Consider the following 17,948-nt stretch of genomic DNA (forward strand, 5'->3'; position numbering starts at 1 on the left):
TCCAGGGGGGCAAAAAAAAAAGTTGATAAATGCACAAATGCATCACACTCTCTGAGAAATCATGCATTAGTCAAGTAATTTCAGATGGATGTATGGACTTGAAAACTTATGCAAAATGAAACTTAAATAAAAATATGGACTTTTTTGTGCCGACTAAATCATGCATTGTTTTAGTTATCTGTTTTTATATGTTATTGTTTAAAATTGTGTTATTTGTAATTTTATGTTTTTTATTGTATGGTACCTGCTTTTTATGCTGCCTCTTGGCCAGGTCGTCATTGTAAATGAGAAATGGTTCTCAACTGACTAAAATATGAATCATTATACTGGAAATTGTATTTTTGAAATACCTTATTCTGATAAACATAGCTTTTACAGTATCTTAGCCTGCATCTTACATTTGCTAGATATTTTTGCATTGCAAATATTTTTTTCACCTTGGAAACTGTGTGTATGGTACCTGCTTTTTATGCTGCCTCTTGGCCAGGTCGTCATTGTAAATGAGAAATGGTTCTCAACTGACTAAAATATTAATCATTATACTGGAAATTGTATTTTTGAAATACCTTATTCTGATAAACATAGCTTTTACAGTATCTTAGCCTGCATCTTACATTTGCTAGATATTTTTGCATTGCAAATATTTTTTTCACCTTGGAAACTGTTAGCTTACAAGTCATAGTACTTGGCAAATATAGTGCTTCAATACTAATAAAATGTTGTAAAATATTTGTATTTAAAATAAATAAATAAAACATGTTAACGTTGTATAACTTAAAAAACGGACACACAATTCCATGTCTAAAAGTTGAGTTTATTATGGAAATTGAAAAATAAATGCAAAGGAGCCAAAACCTGTTCATGTTGAATTAAATTTGGACTGGAAACAAGAAAATTCAGTTTGAGATAAAGCTTTGAGTTTTCAAAGCATGCATTGTTCAGCACATTTGTGCATGGTTTATGCAAATGGACATACTTACATACACACACAAAACACTAAAGAAGAACATTTAACCTCTATCCCACCAGAAAAGAAACATGAAAAAGATATGAGATTTTATAACAAAACAATGCAACACAATTTCTATCTTTATTTTAGATTTTACACCATCTAAACATGAGCACCATAAAATCATTGTCCATGCAACGGTAAACCCCAGAAAAAAAAAATTCATATTACTGGTTTAAGGCAACTCTTCCCTACACCATGTATTTCATATGAACGCTTCCATTTTTTTTTTGTTCGGATGCCTTAAGTAATGAGTGTACTCCACACGTAATGCATGGTTGTACAAATGTTTCTGAATCGTTTTCACACAAAATATCAGAAAGCATCAGATTTTGTGTATCACGTCACATATGATCACTTTTTCAAACCACATTTTACAACAAAAAAGAGAGAAAGCTTGAAATATTTACAAACGTCTGGGGAATTTCATATTCCTGTTTGGACCAAATGTACTTGAACAAAATCATCTATTATCTCTGGGGCAACAGGAATGAGCAAAATCGAGTTTGTTTTTCTTTTGCCTTAAACTCAACTCCAACCTGGTAGGTTCTGGACCATTGCGCAAGTAAATGAAGGAAGTATATGCTATACTCTTCAGGTCTTGTTTTCTACTTAGGCTCACTGTGGCTGGTCTTGATTTAGGTTCTCCTCCGGGGAATGGCTAAAAAATTATGAAAAGAGGGGTTACCACAAGTTTTTGCACTTAATTGATTGGCCTAACGTTGCTGCCATGTTGTCAAACAAGATGCAAATCACTGTTTAGTGAATTATCTACCTGGTCTTCTTTGAGTCGCTATTCCCCCTGGAAACGGATTAGCAAAAGATATAAAGGTCAACCATGTTGGGACGATTTAGCTTGAGATACCTAACGTCAGATTCTTACCTTGAATGTATCTGGTGATTTCTTCAGGGTCCCCGCCAAAATCTAGCAGGACAGAAGAAGAAATAAAGAATGATACTCGCATTTATCTGATTATACATGAAGAACTAGAAAGAAAAGGAAAAAGGAGGAAATATTCATGGCTGAGTGGGCCGGCTTTACTCCGTAGCCTGTACCGTAGCTAAAAGAGATCCAAAAAGTAAAGAGTATCCAAATAATATAAAAGGGAGAACAATAAATCAAAAGGTTTAGCTGTTTTTAACCAGTATCTTTAGCACAATAAAACGGCAAACTATATTCCGTCACCTGGAATATGACAAAATCTATTAGAAAAAAAAGTTTGGAATGAGGAGCACAAAGTCTACCATAAAGCTCCATATCGGATATCATATATTCAGGACCTGTTGATACAAAACATTAAGATAAAAGTGACGTGACATTAGTGCTCTGCATTTAACCCATCCAAAGTGCACACACACACCGTGAACACACACCCAGAGCAGTGGGCAGACAGTTTTTTTGCTGCAGTGCCCGGGGAGCAGTTGGGGGTTTGGTGCTTTGCTCAGGGGCACCTCAGTCGTGGTATTGAAGGTGGGAGAGAGAGCTGTACATTCACTCCCCCCACCTACAATCCCTGCCAGTACGAGACTTGAACCTGCAACCTTTGGGTTACAAGTCCGACTCTCTAACCATTAGGCCACGACTTCCCAAACTTAAGCAGGTGTCAATAATTGTGAAATCCAAGTCCAGGAAAGGATGGGTTCTGGCTTGCTGAACTGTTGAAATATCACATGTGCTTTTCATAGTCATATTTTAAGTAACATTATCACACATTTGGAGTATGACAGAATGACTAAAAGACAACACATTGCATTTTGAGTTGTTAGTGTGTTTCTTCAACTATGGATGTTTTTGGCCCAGTGGACTTTTATACTTCACATCTTTTTATTGGTATTTTGTGTGACAATACAGATTGAAATAATGATAACAAAGTGAACAGTAGGATATTGTCCATTAGTAATCCCTTCCACAATCCCCCCATTCATATGAACTCAGATAGACAGAAACACAGTAAATTAAATAATTAAACAATAACACATGAAATAAAATAGATATAATTAACCAATAGAAAAAATAAATTAAAAAAATCCCTTCTAACAGATGACAAACATTACATGTTGCCAGTTACAGGTGCACAAGGTAGTCCTTTAATATAGTCCAAAAAGGGATCCCGGCCCAGTGGACTTTTATAAAAAAAATTCAGTGCATTACAGGAGAACTGTCATTTGTTTATTTGTCAACATTTACATCACATCTTAAATTATGTATTTTGTTTAATAACATTATGTGGTGAGAATGGCATGTTGATTTTAGAATTGGTTCGATCCATTGATAATAGTTATTTCAATAGTCATGTCATAACTAGCATTTTATGTATCCTAAAAACACACAATCAAGTAATATTTTAACATAATTTGACAATTGATTAATAAATTTACTTCCCCAACACTTATGTCACACCAAATAACTTTAGAAAAATCTTTATTAGTAATCAAATAGCCTAATAATAATTTGTACATTTTTTGCTATATTTACTATAATTTGTATATTGTATATAATTTGCTATATTTACTATAATATTTTGCTATATTTAGTATTATTATAACATTATTTAATATATATAATATATTTAGCATACATTATAACACACATATATATATATATATATATACACGTGTGCGTGCGTGTGTGTGTGTGCACACACGCAAAGCGTTAATATTATGGATGTGTTAAATGATGTTTACCTTCAATGGCTGTGGTAATAGATGGATTCCTTTCGATGACTCTGGTAACCTTAGTCATGGTAGGATCACCTTCGATTACCCTGGTGACCTTAGTGACAGAGGGTTGACCTTCAATCACACGGGTGACCTTTTTCATTTTTGTTGGGCTCTCAATAACCCGTGTCACCTTGGTGATGGTGGGCTCTCTCTGGACTGCATATATAAAAAACAATACTCATTAGACAAATGCAACAAATCAATAATATTGCCCTCTCGTTAGTAATGAGTTGCACTGTTGTCAATTACCTGTGATGACTCTTTCTAAAGGGAAAAAATGTAAACATGATTATGTCAGATTTAAAGAAAACTGAATTTTTGAGAAAACAGATAAAAAAACTAATTGCATTGACATGAGAACCATTTTTGATATACATACTCATGAATGTCAGAGGAATCTCCTGATATCTGTATCCAGAGACAAACTACAAAGGAAAGAAAATACATGCATATTTCCAGTCTATTACAATTTTTAGGCATGTCAATTATGTATTTGGTTGCACATAATCAGGTTAAGCCCAGACCTTCAGGCCAACCGAGTCCCCTAAACAGGCCTTTATGTGAACTACTTCATGCCTATGACATGGTTTTGAAGGAGCACGTTGCAATTCAATACCTTAATCTGGATGTATCGGATGATCCTTCTCAGGAGTGAAAGGAGGTCCTGGTTCCCAACCGGTATATCTTTAAAATAGAACACAGTTCTTAAACATGTATTTGATTTGAAAAGGAAAAAAAGGCCACTGCAAAAGTAGAGGAATAATTTCATAACCCTCACCCTCAGCGTACAGAAGAGTCCTAATGAAGTGAATTACTCCATTTGTGGCCATTAGATCAGAATCACGAACTTTCACAGTGTTGACCAGCATGCTCTCATTTGCCTACAAATTGCACATTTTTCAATAAATAAATGTTATAATAAAACATATGAAATATTATATTATGTATTTTATTTTTTCACTTTTTAAAATTGTGAACAAAATATACAATAACAACAATTAAACAAACAAAAAGCACTGAAATATATAACAATTAAATGATATGTATATTTTACATGTGACAAAAATGAATAAAAAAGAAAACCACTTCTGTAATATTTTTAATAATTACAATTATTAATCATTTAATTTAATATGATTATAAATCAAACATTTTTTAAATTAAATTAAATTAAATTAAATTAAATTAAATTAAATTAAATTAAATTAAATTAAATTAAATTAAATTAAATTAAATTAAATTAAATTAAATTAAATTAAATTAAATTAAATTAAATTAAATTAAATTAAATTAAATTAAATTAAATTAAATTAAATTAAATTAAATTAATGATTAACATGATTAGAAATCAAACAAAAAATGTAAAGAGATAATACGGGTTCTTGTTATATTTAGGAGTTGTACCTATCTGATATAAATATTAATGCTTGTTTTAATTGCTGTAAGCTAATATATTCAGTCACATTAAATAATATACTGACAGCTAATTTGATTATTTAGGCTAGTTTAAACAGTTCACAATATTAACTTACAACAAAAGATAACATTGTATTTAATCAAAGAAACACAATGTTTTATGTCACCTTTACAATGTAAAGTTGCTGTATATTAAGGTTACAACATCAATAAATAAACAAATAAATAAGTAAATAAAAATAAATGAATGAATACATAAAAAAAATAACCATAAAACTATTATAATTGTTATTTTTAAAATGATTCTTTACCACTTTTACTTTTCTTCTACTACTTCTTTTACTCACAGGAAATTCCCACCATAAAACTTTATATTACAGAGCGGAATCATACTCTGATAAAGATTCTCGCATGTGTCCCTAAAACAGATGTTATGACTGGAAATTAATTTTAAGGCTGGACAGCCAGAGTGCTTGATACTTACAAACAACACCTTCAAATTGCTGCCCTGGAGAGTTTTCAGGAGGTTAGTGACTCCAGTCTCCAAGCCTCCACCGATGAAGATGCTGGTACTGAAGTGATAGAGCAGGATGGCTCTGAGGGCGTTAATGTCACCTGATCACAGAGAAGAGACGCTGTCACATCCTGTTGCCTCCGTCTTTCATCTTTAATCTCATTAATCCTGAATAAAACACAGCTAAACAGTAATTCTAGATGTGGTGTGCCTTGAAAATCACATGTATGAAAGGACTCACTCTTCAAAAGAGACAAGTCTCTCTCGCTGAGCCCTGCAAAAGCCTCATCTGTGGGAGCAAAGAGTGTGAAATCTCCTTCCTGTTTGAGCAGATCAGTAAGGCCAGCTACCTCCATCAGGGACAAAAAGATCCTGCAGAAAGGAAATGATACAGTCAAGACGTGAACAAGAACGCGATCTTCACTTTGACTGTGCAAACATGTCATTTTTCTTACTTGAAGGCTCCGTTTTTCACCAGAAGTTGGTACATGCTTGAATCTGCTGGCGTGATCAGGGTCTTCATGAGATGGAGGGCACCGTTACTTCCTTCTTTGCTTCCACGGATCAAGCAGGCATTCTCAATGCAGACAGCCTACGTAGTTAAAATATTACGAGACAGTTAACTTCCTCTGCGTTTACTAATGGAAACTGTTTCAGCTATTACTTAGAACTTACAATGTCAATAAATGTCAATGTAAGTAATGGGCCAAGAATAATAATTCATACACCTCACATTTGAGTTGTGTGACATAACACAGTCTTTATATGATTCTGTTCAAATGTTCCCATATTGCAAAAAAGGCTAAATATATTTGAAATATATTGTAAATATGTGTTAATATATTATGTTTAAAAAGGGCAAGAAAATACATTTCAAAAACATTTCAGATAAACATGCAAAAACAGTGGACAAGAAAATTAACCATTTAATTAATTAATTAATCATTAATTTAATTAATTATTTTCAATTAATTATATTTTTATATATTTAAATTTTTTACCATACAGATTTTACAAATGATAAGTAAATCAAGAAGAAGGTCATATAAAACAACACTGACTGTGCGGTAAACGAAGACTCTGAGAAATTTTCCTGCAAGTGTTTCCAGACGCTGACCATTGTACAGCTGACTCAGCACAATCTTATTCTTCAGGATGTGGTTTTCCAGAATGATCTTCAGGAAGCTCTGGTCCATGGACATCACCTCATCTAGATTGCAGAAGAAAAAAGGTTTGCACTAAAAACCTAAATTGTCACAACATTTGTAACATGATACAATGCAACTCTGATTTAGTGTGATTAGAAAAACCCAGCAACCTCTTATAGATTAAAACATTCACATTACCAAAGAGGCTATTCTGCAGAAACATAATATGTTTCAAACTGCAACATGTAAAAACTTGGCTGGCCTTTAGCGGAGAGCAGTTTTGTGGAATGTGCATTCCCAGACAGGACTTTTAGTTATTGCAACCCCAGGCACTGTCCCTTTTCCCCCATGCAGCCTAGTAAAATGAACAATTTACCCTGTAAATATAATGTTATGAATGTGTTCACCTGTCATTAGCCACAAATGAACTACAAACATGTGATGATGAGGTGAAAGATCTAGCCTAGCCTCCTGTGAGGTCTGAAACCTTCTATTTGGGAGGTGGGATAACAGAAGCTTTTGCCTCCTCTTTCTTTCAGTGCTGGAAGCCCGACGAGGCCCAGAGATTAACAGATACAGCTACCATGTCAGCAAGCTGCCATTTTCCATACACATGCACTGTATGAATCATCTGTTTTTACACCTGCTATCCTGTGAGGAATCAAAGTTATAGTTATGGGACCGCGGAGGTTAACAGAGGCAAGGCACATCAGCAATTGAAAGAACACAAGCCTTGCTAAGGTAGAATTAAAACAGACAATGAAAGAGAAGGAACCAGCAGCTGTGTTAAGGCAAGGAGACTATGAAAGTTAGTTAAAGGGAGGTAGAAAGAGAGATTGACATGTATTCAGACTCGTTTGCTCACCGTTGAAGGCTGTGTTCAGTGGAGCCAGGAGCGTGTACTCAGCCTGGGGTCTCATAGCTGCAGACAAGCCCAGCTCTGTCAACATGTCACTGAAGGTGCCCTGAGATTGTCCAACCAACTCCATAACCTGCTTAGCTTTGAAGAAAAAAAAGCAAAATCCTAATATTTAAAAAGCATGTTAGAATGATTTCTGAAGGATGGTAGGAGGTAAAGCTAACCAGAGTCGGGCATGAGGACTTGATCGATGAGGTGGATGACTCCATTGGTGGTGACGATGTCCTTCTTTAGTACCATCTTGATGCCGTTGACTGTGAGACTATCTCCATCGCAGCCAATCTCAATATTGCTGCCCTCCAGGGTCTCGTAAGACGTGCCGGCCAGGATGGCCTCGGAGCACTGAACAGAGTTCAACAGATGGTAGTTGAGGAGAGCTGGAAGAGAAGAAACATTAGTCTCTGTTATCCAAGCACATCTGTTATTCCTCTTACACACCTCTTGAGATATGAGGAAATCATGGAAAAATGACATTTGTTATGTTTTTTGTTTTTGTAATGTTTAGAACATACCACATCAGGTAAAAGTTTAGGCAGGGCATGTCGAAAAAAAATGTCCTTGCTAGTTGACTGCAGATCTCATTCTAGAGAGCTTTTGATTGAATAAAAATCTGTGTAGTGCAATGTATGTGATCAAATTTCTAATTTGATTTCCTGGAAGAGAATGGTTTTAAATTTGAAATGCCTGTATCTACCAAGATAGGCACTAGCATATAGAAACAGACATGGACCTAAAACCACAAAACTTTAATTTCATGACCTTTAAAATTTGTCTTTAAAATGCTATGGTTTATTTATAGATTATGTAGATAGCATGCAAATGCTTGCATGTAATCCATTATGACACTGCATCACCCATTCGTTTCCATAAGGGATCCTTGGGAGCCTTTGGGTCCTCTCTGGGTGAGTCTCTCAGCAGCTCCAAGCCATTTGACTGCAAATGGAGCGCTCTGATCTCACGTCAAATATCTGGCTAGGGACTAATAAGAGGGCAGAGATCCCATCGCCGCCAACCTTCACTGGATTGTAAAGCTAACAGCTGTTTCCTGTCTATATGTTTTTGGCAAGACAAGGACGATGCTCTTTTCAGAAGGTCTTAGATCTTTCTCCTTTGGCCTTAAGATGAACATACTGCTTTAACGGTTATAAAATGCATTCTGGATCACTCAGGAAAACACAAACCATTGTTCTCTCACCATGTGCTGAATTTGATGGTATTATATGCAGTGGATAGCTAACTGTACCAGGCATCAGTATCTAGGTTAAGCTTGGAGTTTTCCTTTTTCATTTCCCTGGCTTCCGCTTAAGTAGCAGATCAAATATCTTTCCGCTTTGCACAACAGATTTGGCCATAATATTAGTTCTGCTGCCGAAAACCTTCAGATTTGATCTCATCTCCAAGTGGCTCAACTGTAACCCTGTTTAAATCTTAAAGTAGTCCCATAAGTGTGGTTATGGCACTGTTTGCCAACTGTCTGAGAATTCCAGGTCTACAGCTTGGGGTACAGCGGGCCCATCTGGTTCGAAATGGGGTGAAATAACACACTGCCTCACTCAGTTGACTCAGATCAACAAACACACTACGAGGGAACTGCCAGTCCCTTGATTTCCTGCACCTTTGTCTCATTAAATAAGAATAAAGCCTTTCTTTGTGCCAAGTCTGCCATCAATATGGGACGTAACGTTTCCCTTCAGCAACTTAAAGCACTCTGTTTGAGAATAGCACATGGGGCTTTACGTCTTGGTGCTTGGGTTTACCTTGGAGGGAATTCTTGTCTTCCATAAGCCTATCCAGAACCTCTCTATCCAGCTTGTCAAAGGCATCATTGGTTGGGGCGAACAGGGTGAAGTGTCCCGGTTGACCAAGCTTCTCATTCAAACCGGATGCAGTGGCCACAGTCTGGAAAAGAAATGGAGCATAAACAAATCTGGTTCATTGACTACACAGTTCCAAGTTTCCTTAAGACTTACGTTCAAAGTACTCAGGTCGTCGTCCACTTCGATCACATCCTGAATAGTGTTGCCAACGGCCGTGATGACGCGGTCAATGACGTGGACCACTCCATTGGTGGCCACCTGGTTGCCGTGAATGATCCTGGCACAGTTCACTGTGACAACCTGAACGAGAACCACATGTAAAATGAGTTCCTCATGGAGACGCAAGTAACCTATAACGTAACCCTCCATTTCTCAAGATATCAACTTACCCCATTGGAGTAATGATTGATGAGCAGGTTCAAGTCATTGTACATGGAGGCGGCGGTCATTCCGTTCTTGAGGTCTTTGGTAAGCAGGCGTTTGTTGACCATGTGGTAGTGCAGAGCATTGTACAGCTCAATATTAACATTGCTCACCAGAGCATTCCTTACCTCCTGTAGGACAAAGAGCAAGCTATTGGAAAACAGTTGAGGAATTACTAAATTTTCATGTGTGTGCTGCAGGGAGAAAGAAGGAATGAGATATTACCGGATCGAGAAGATCCCAGGCATCATTACTGGGGGCGAAGAAAGTGTACGACCCGGCGCCTTCTATCTCTTCCCGTAGCTTGGATAGAGCAGAGTAGTCCTGGGTCGTTGTGGCTTTGACCAGGCCGACGGTGCCAAAAACGTTGTCAATGGGAGCAACTGCAAAATTACACAGATTGGCTGCAGGATTAACTCTGAGATTGTAGCTTTCAAATTAGGTTACAATCTAATTAATGTATTGACAATATAGCCATACTTAATGATTTTCCCATGTCTGACTGGTCAGTAAGCAACTATTAAGAAACCAACCTGCAGGACAGCCGGGCATACCATCCAGCTTCATGTAACCTGGGCAGCACTCATACAACACAGTCCTGGACGAAGAAGGAAGATAGAAAACAAGAAGAACATGTGTTAAGTGAGTATTGAATCTCAGACATATGGCGCCATTTGAAAAAATAAAATACCAGTAGTGTACAGGCTCAAATTCATTTTTTTTCTTGGATGCCATTCACTCGTCATTACAAGCTATCCCGGTTTTAATGATAACACAGTTCATGGTCCTGGACAGACAGTCAGTCCATATGGTAACCATTAACTGTCTTTGTACATAAACATGCTATGTGGTCCTGAGGTTTGTGCCGTATTCCACTATCATTATGTTGTCACAGCATTGCATTAATACTTTAAGCACCCTGAAGCTAAGCGCTGAGACCAGCTTGGTGGTTTGGTAAGGCTGAGGGGTATTTTTTGGGTCCAGGATGCCTTTAAAGTAAATTTATAACCCAGTGAAACGTTGGTTTGGAAGTTACAATGTACAATGGAAGGAAATGTCGAATCAGCAGTTTTCCAGTAATGAAGGGCACATTCTATGGTTTTTCTGTTTTCTTTGAAAGCGGCTCTTTAAACCTTCAAACCAAGCTTGTAAATATATTTCCATGACCACACAAATTGAATCTCATGGATGAAAAGCCATTTTGTTCTTGGTAGTATTAAGAAGCCAAAAATAGAATCTAAAAATATATAAATAATATATTCAAAATTACATATATATATATATATATATATATATATATATATATATATATATATATATATATATATATATATATATATTCAAAATTATATTTAATAAACAATAATTAATTAATACATTATAAAACATTACAAATATGCATAAGTGTCTAAATATAAATCTACACGTGCATATCAAATTATTTTATTAAGCATCATGTAAATTAAGGAAATAATGTTTTTGACTTGTGCAGACTTGACGTACTTTAGAACTTAAATTAGGATTTTAAATAACAGATTTTTTATGTATCATTATTGTTGTTTATTTCTTTTCCATTCCCTTTAGTGTGTGATAAGGCAGTTCCAAGTTCATATGCATCATAACAAGCTCTTAATATGAATAATGGGCTCAATAAACTCACCTAAGCTAATTATACCAACTATATAGCAGCCGTATTGTAGAGTTAATAAATAGCTTTTAATGGGAAACAGGTTTTTTATATAGTTCTCTGCGAAAACACCACTGGAGAGTTACGATCCGCTGAGAAGTTCTCAAAGCTGCTAATATTAAACGCACTCTAGATTCACAGATGGACACTAGTCAGGGTTAGTGGGCTGCCGCACTTGGAAATCTCCACACCAGCAAAACGGTTCCATGTGATGCAAGTTGCTGAATTCCCCAAACAGATAAAACAGCCTGCAAATCATCAAATGAGAAATGACATCCAGTGCTGAGTTCTGTGGAACATTGGAAACTGATAAGTCTCTGAGATTGTGCAATCACGAGACTGTAAGAACCTAATTGGGATTTCAAAGTTGTCCTTTATGTGACCGCTGTACAGAGGATCCAGAAGCAATAGATTTGGATCATTTCTGGCCTCTGGGTCTTCTATGGAAGTGAAGCACAGTGAAAGGGGAGGCGAGGGATGTCGATGAAGTCATTAGAGTCTCGCTAGAACATGAGCTTCTAAAGAATCTCTCCTATAAACAGGAGGAAAACATGACTCCTGTTGAACCAGACACTCTGAGGGAATACGGCTACATTACTCATTGGGGAGAAGGTCAGATTTTCCAATTTCACTGAAGTTCTGCCTAGTGAGTCACCAGTTCAAAGGATCCACAACATTACGTACATGTTCAAACCATCAGGATGGAGTTAAAACCATCAGATGGTGGAGATATCTAGCAAAATATATCTTGTAGAACATCAAACCGATCGTTTGAATGAAAATGGACACTTCAAAATGTAGTAATCTTCCATCTTCCCTCATCTGCACTTTGTGAAGCCATCAGTGATATAGTTTTTTTGCGCCAATCTTTGCGAGAGATCTAGGACTGTCATACTCATCTCAATTATGTAGGCTAAACACACTAAACCAGATATTTACAAAGATCGCCAGACCGCTATGTAATGGTCTGCTGAGTGCAGAGAAAATACTCGGAGCAGAACAGTTCCTGGCTTACCAATAATCAAAACTGCAAGGGAAGCAGAAAATCTACAGAATATTGCAGGCAAGTCTGGATTTGCAAGTAAGGAAGTTTGAAACCACTGGAGGTTACCTCAAAACAGTGCTGTTTGGTCACACGTGAAAGGCCTGGGTAACCTCTTTACGTTGCCGTTTCCTCTCTTTTCCAACCACAGAAAAAGAATTCGAAACCGGAGGCATAACAAACTCTACATGAATCAACGGTTGTGGTTGACCATGCTGTTCTCCATAAACCACCAGGTCATTACTGGAGCCTTCACAGTAGGACTTTGCGCTCATCTTCCTGCATATTGTTGATCTAGATGTTGCAATCTGTTTTGCTGCTGTTGGTTTTTACATTTCACACATCATTAAGTTCACTTAGTTTTGCCACAGAGCTTCCCGATAAACAAAAGATCCTGCTGACATTTCCACCTTGTAGACAGCTGTGTATTTTTGCCTTAGGACAGAAATTTAAGGAAAGGTGTTTCAACACAAGCCAAGCACTCCTGGCGAGCTCTACTGCTTTCTTTAATCATCGATGGCATGACCTGACAATGTCAGTGGGCCTCACCATTTTATACCAATTAAGGTTCTACAGTTCTCCGGAGTGCTGTAGTAACGCATGGACTTTGGTTAGTAGCAGTGGAGTAATTATTTTTCTATTTATCCATTCTTTGTTTTGGCAGCCAGGCTGCTGTAAATCTACTGTTGCTGTCAAATTTTGTATTTTTCAAAGTTGTTTAAAGCATTGTAAATCCAACTATTAAGCTGCATTTGGAGATCTGCTTAAGTAGGAAATCATATGTGCATGTAACTGTTGGAAATCTTCACGCACTCTTACCAGTTGGGACAGTGACCTTTCACCTTTGACCATTGGAGCAGCTGGAACTTTCCAGTGTCTGTCAAAGAGACAGGATTTGGAATAGCCTCCAGATATCATAAAACATCACACTTACGCTTTCTTTCCACAGATGGCCCCTTGGTACCAATTACGGCAAGTGCTGAAGTATTTTTTCTTTGTCCCCACCACTTGCTGGAGAGCGCACATATTTGGTCTGCAGAGAGGTAAGACAGGATGAAATGAGTAAAGCTAAGACAGAGGAGTGCAACAGATGTGCTTTTTGTGTGTGTGTGACAGCATGGTGCTTTTCTTTAAAACTGGGACAATAAGGTTTAGCTTTGATGAAATAAAGGTCAAATTAAAACAATGAACATTAATATACCTATTTCTTAAATATACCTATTAAGTTGTTTTATAAATATATATAAATATACCTAAAGTAATATAATATTAACTTTAATATGCACATTAAGGTCTTTGTACAAACAAATAAATAAATAATACACTCAGTTCATTTAAAAAAAAAATTATTATTAGAAAATTACAATAATAAAATACAATTTCAAACAAAATATGAAACATCAAATAAAATAAAAATAAATAACATTATTAAAATTAAGATATAAAAATTATTACTAATTTTTACAAAATTTAAAAAAACACAAATAACATTGTATCAGGTAGCCTAAATATATACTTTTAAATAAACTGTTTCATTCTTAATAGACTGTTTTTATAATACACCAATTTAAAACAAAAATTCCTACAGTTTTACAGTTTACTTATGATGCGCAAGGACAAAGATAATAATAATAAAAATAATAATAACAGCAACATATGTAAACTTTAAAAATATATACAAAACAAATATAAATCATAACAACTGTTCTTATTTTAATGCTAAGAAATAAATAAATAAATGTAACAATATCTCTTACCCTTCTTTCTTTGCTCGAATACGACTATGGGCAACTATCTTGTCATAAGCTGAGGAGTCTGCCTGGTCAAAGGCAGACAGCACAAAGAGTGCAAAAGTAGCTGCAAAGAGTAGCTTCATCCCTGCTTTCCCCACTGTGAGACTTCAGACCAAGAAATGGGCTCCAGCTGAGGGGGAGAGGGCTTTTATAGCTCAGCTCTCAGCAGCAGGAGAGACTGGCAAACTATCAGTGCACCAGCCTTTCCTGTGTGTCTCTATGATCTCACCTCTTAATACTGAATAAGCAAAACACAAAGAGTGGAGGATTCATTTAACAACAAGCTTGTACAGTTCCTAATGAATGAATAATAATATACATGGGGAGCTATTTTAGTCCATATTAGGATTGGTATAGAACTTTCACATTTTTTTATATTTGAAAGCAGTTATTCTTTACGAGAGATATTTCAAATGTAAAGAAAATCCACAGAAATATGCAACATACATATGATGATTTCATAACTGTTAAATGATCCAGAAGTCTGAGAAATGATTTATTTGGCATTTTTCTCATTTGATTTCACTTTTCTTTTTTTTACAAATGGAAGCTTTAGCTCAAGTTCTACTGGGAAGACTTAATGCTACGTCACACATTACAATTAGATCTAGCCAATCGTCACTTGACACGAGAAATATAAGTTATTTACTCACCCTTCCTTGTGTTTGCAGAAACTGACGCTGATGTTCCCCTCCATCCTCCCCACCACCACCAGGTTCATTGGCCGTGTCCATGCAGGGGAGGTAGGCTCCGCCCCTGCCTTCGTCTTGGCAGAAATAGCTGAATCTTCAACCTACAGATTCAAGCTACGGATGGGGCCTACGCCAAGGAATTCTGTTTTTTATGCCAAAAGAAACTTCCTTATGGTTCTGTAAAATAAATTCTTTCGAATCTTATCATCACCTCCTGAGTCTTTCTGGTAGAAATTATATTATCAGAATTTGAGTGAAACAAAGATATTTCAGAATGTCTTATATGACAGCAGAACTCAAACTTGTAACTTGATTATGTATATCCAAAATTTGACAACGATCCAAAAATATTATCTTGTGTTTCAACTGAAGCAAACACATCTGAGCATCTGTACAAAGTTGCTCTCATGCTCAATGTCAAAATTTGTATTCTACATATAAAGCAATATCGTAAATAATTCTCCTTTTTAAGTTACACTTTTTCTTTGCTGTAAACTTGTTTGTTTTTTGCTTAATTTGATAATATTTGTTTTAATTTAGTTTTATTTTGCATGGTGATGTTTTGTTTTGTTTTAACTTTATTCATTTTTGTTCTGTTTTCTTTTGATTTATTTTATTAGTATTTAAATTGTATTGTATGAGGATGTTTTTGTCTCGTATGTTGTGCAGCACTTTGGTCAGCATTTATGTTGTTTTAAAGGGCTATATAAATAAACTTGACCTTTACCCTTTTTTTTCAAAATGTTTATTTCTAGTTATGGACATTAAATCCCAGATTTTCACTGTTCTCAGACTTTTCGACCTCACGCTTCATCAAAGAGGTTTTTTTTCAAGGAATATTGTTGGTAAACCTGTAACTTAAATGGGAAGTATTTTAGTGAAGAACAAAATTTTGCAGGATTCTGTAACAAGGATTAAAGTATAAATCAATTTTACGTAACACTATAGCTTCAGTCCAAGTATCTGCATTTTGACACTAATACAAATCAAGCCCCGAGGCATCTGATACAGCGGTCTCATCCAAAATCTTGTCTCTGCGCTTGGCTCACTCTTGTGGCCAGATGCAAACATAACTATGAAAAGATGGTGGTATCTATGACAGCCTTTGGAACCTTTTGGATACGTGGCTCCATCTTGTGGAAAACCATTAAAGCAACAAGAAAAAATAAGATTGTTTTGACATAAAACTGTACTGACATATTAGCAGAATTTTTTAGGGCGTCCAATCTGAAGACATCCATCTTTCTTCCCGATGCCAGTTCTAAAGTGCACTCTGTTGGCCCTGGACTTAAAAAGAAAACAGAGATTTTAAATATTATTTACAGTTAGTTATAAGACATAAAGGTGCAGTGGACTTTTCCAAACACTCACACCAGTGGTCGCCAAACATACTAGCATTCAAGGGTTTTTTTCTTCTGACCTTCTTCTCTTGCAATGAAAGAGTCTTGCTTGACCTCACACATCCTAATAAACACTGACTCTGTCAAAACAGGATTTGGGTTATCTTTTGAAAAACCTGATGTTTAAAACTGTCATTTACAATCTCACAGAAACATGTTTCTGAAGTGAAAGTGCGTACATGAGATGCATCTGGAAATAGCCCCCTCACTTTCTTCATAATAAACACTGACTCTGTCAAAACAGGATTTGGGTTATCTTTTGAAAAACCTGATGTTTAAAACTGTCATTTACAATCCCACAGAAACATGTTTCTGAAGTGAAAGTGCGTACATGAGATGCATCTGGAAATAGCCCCCTCACTTTCTTCCCACTCTTTCTCTGTCAGTGCTTTTATGACTTTTGGACAAATCGTGCCGCTGTGTTGCATGCGATGCTGGCGAGCCGAGAGACATTGGTAGTAAATATCAGAACATGTACATAATCCGCTCAAGCTGCAGAGGGATTCTGCTGTAAACAGATAGGAGATCATGAGATGCGAAAGGAAAGTACAGAAAAAAAGAACAAAAAAGAAAACATACATATATATATATATATATATACCTTTAACTGAAAGTTATTAGTTTAATAGTACACCTAAGAACTTTCTGTTCTTGGAACGTAGGTTTATAATTATAAAAACATAAAAAGAATATCCCTAGAACGTTAGGAATAAGATTCACAGCAAATTTTTCATCGCTACCACATTTACCTCAAAGACACAGGGAGTGACTAATTTCAAAAGCATCAAAGTTTGAGAAACTATCTGCTGACAATTTATTCACTTCTAATTGAAAACAGCATGGTGTGTCCCCAGATAAAGGAACTGCTGTGAAGTCAATTAATTAAAGAACAAGAGCAGCCACTGCATGTTGCCATAGCAGCAAAAGACAAATAACAAGCAATTGTGAGAGTGAAAGATTCTACGACTGCTGTAATATCAATCAGCTAGTGTAGTGCAACCAGATTGGAAAATTGAGAGACGACATAGTGTGCATACTGAAAAACTTCCAGTATATCAAATGTCTACAAATAAGTAACTTGTGAATGCAACAAATGATTAAGCATTATTAGTGGGCATGAAATTGGAAAAATACAAAATTGCATGCTGGCAATTGCGGGCAGACTTTGTAAGCAGAACATAAAGATAACATAGAATCCGAACTTGCAGTATATTACTAGGAGAGAGAGATATTATTTCTCATATAGCTACAGTTTAAATATTACTGAATGTCATATGGTCCATGAAAGTCAGATTAAACTGTTATTTATAAGAACTCAGAACATTAGATACTTATCCAACATCACAATATTGAGGATAGTGCTTAGA

General features: G+C 36.0%; 1 protein-coding gene across 2 annotated transcripts; it reads right to left on the reverse strand.

Moving 5' to 3' along the window:
- Positions 1 to 793: 793 nt before the first annotated feature.
- LOC107587216 (periostin-like) lies at positions 794 to 14,714 on the reverse strand. 2 transcript variants are annotated; one of them, XM_016274919.1, is made up of 21 exons: positions 14,454 to 14,714; positions 13,631 to 13,729; positions 10,501 to 10,565; positions 10,193 to 10,350; positions 9,934 to 10,098; positions 9,698 to 9,844; positions 9,485 to 9,626; positions 7,892 to 8,104; positions 7,674 to 7,808; positions 6,722 to 6,870; positions 6,116 to 6,252; positions 5,902 to 6,032; positions 5,631 to 5,761; positions 4,509 to 4,611; positions 4,347 to 4,414; positions 4,110 to 4,155; positions 3,980 to 3,994; positions 3,695 to 3,886; positions 1,893 to 1,934; positions 1,785 to 1,811; positions 794 to 1,667 (listed from the first exon to the last, which is right to left on the reverse strand). In XM_016274919.1, the coding sequence occupies exons 1-21, from the start codon at positions 14,570 to 14,572 to the stop codon at positions 1,648 to 1,650; spliced, it is 2,304 nt and encodes a 767-aa protein (XP_016130405.1). In that variant the 5' UTR covers positions 14,573 to 14,714; the 3' UTR covers positions 794 to 1,647. The 2 variants fall into 2 exon arrangements, with proteins under 2 accessions (XP_016130405.1, XP_016130397.1); XM_016274911.1 differs by having other exon boundaries at positions 794 to 1,670; positions 14,454 to 14,711.
- Between the last annotated feature and the right edge of the window lie 3,234 nt (positions 14,715 to 17,948).

Source organism: Sinocyclocheilus grahami, unplaced genomic scaffold, assembly GCF_001515645.1.
Source record: "Sinocyclocheilus grahami isolate Dianchi unplaced genomic scaffold, SAMN03320097.WGS_v1.1 scaffold6.1, whole genome shotgun sequence".
Classification (NCBI taxonomy): Eukaryota; Metazoa; Chordata; class Actinopteri; order Cypriniformes; family Cyprinidae; genus Sinocyclocheilus; species Sinocyclocheilus grahami.

Bases quoted from the DNA above. Each gene is read 5' to 3' on its own strand.
- LOC107587216 (XM_016274911.1), bottom strand. From the start codon at position 14,572: ATGAAGCTACTCTTTGCAGCTACTTTTGCACTCTTTGTGCTGTCTGCC. The intron at 9,845-9,933 runs GTAAGTTGATAT...GTTCTCGTTCAG, and splicing joins TCAATCATTACTCCAATGGG to GTTGTCACAGTGAACTGTGC. The intron at 4,156-4,346 runs GTATTGAATTGC...TTTCCTTTGTAG, and splicing joins TCCGATACATCCAGATTAAG to TTTGTCTCTGGATACAGATA.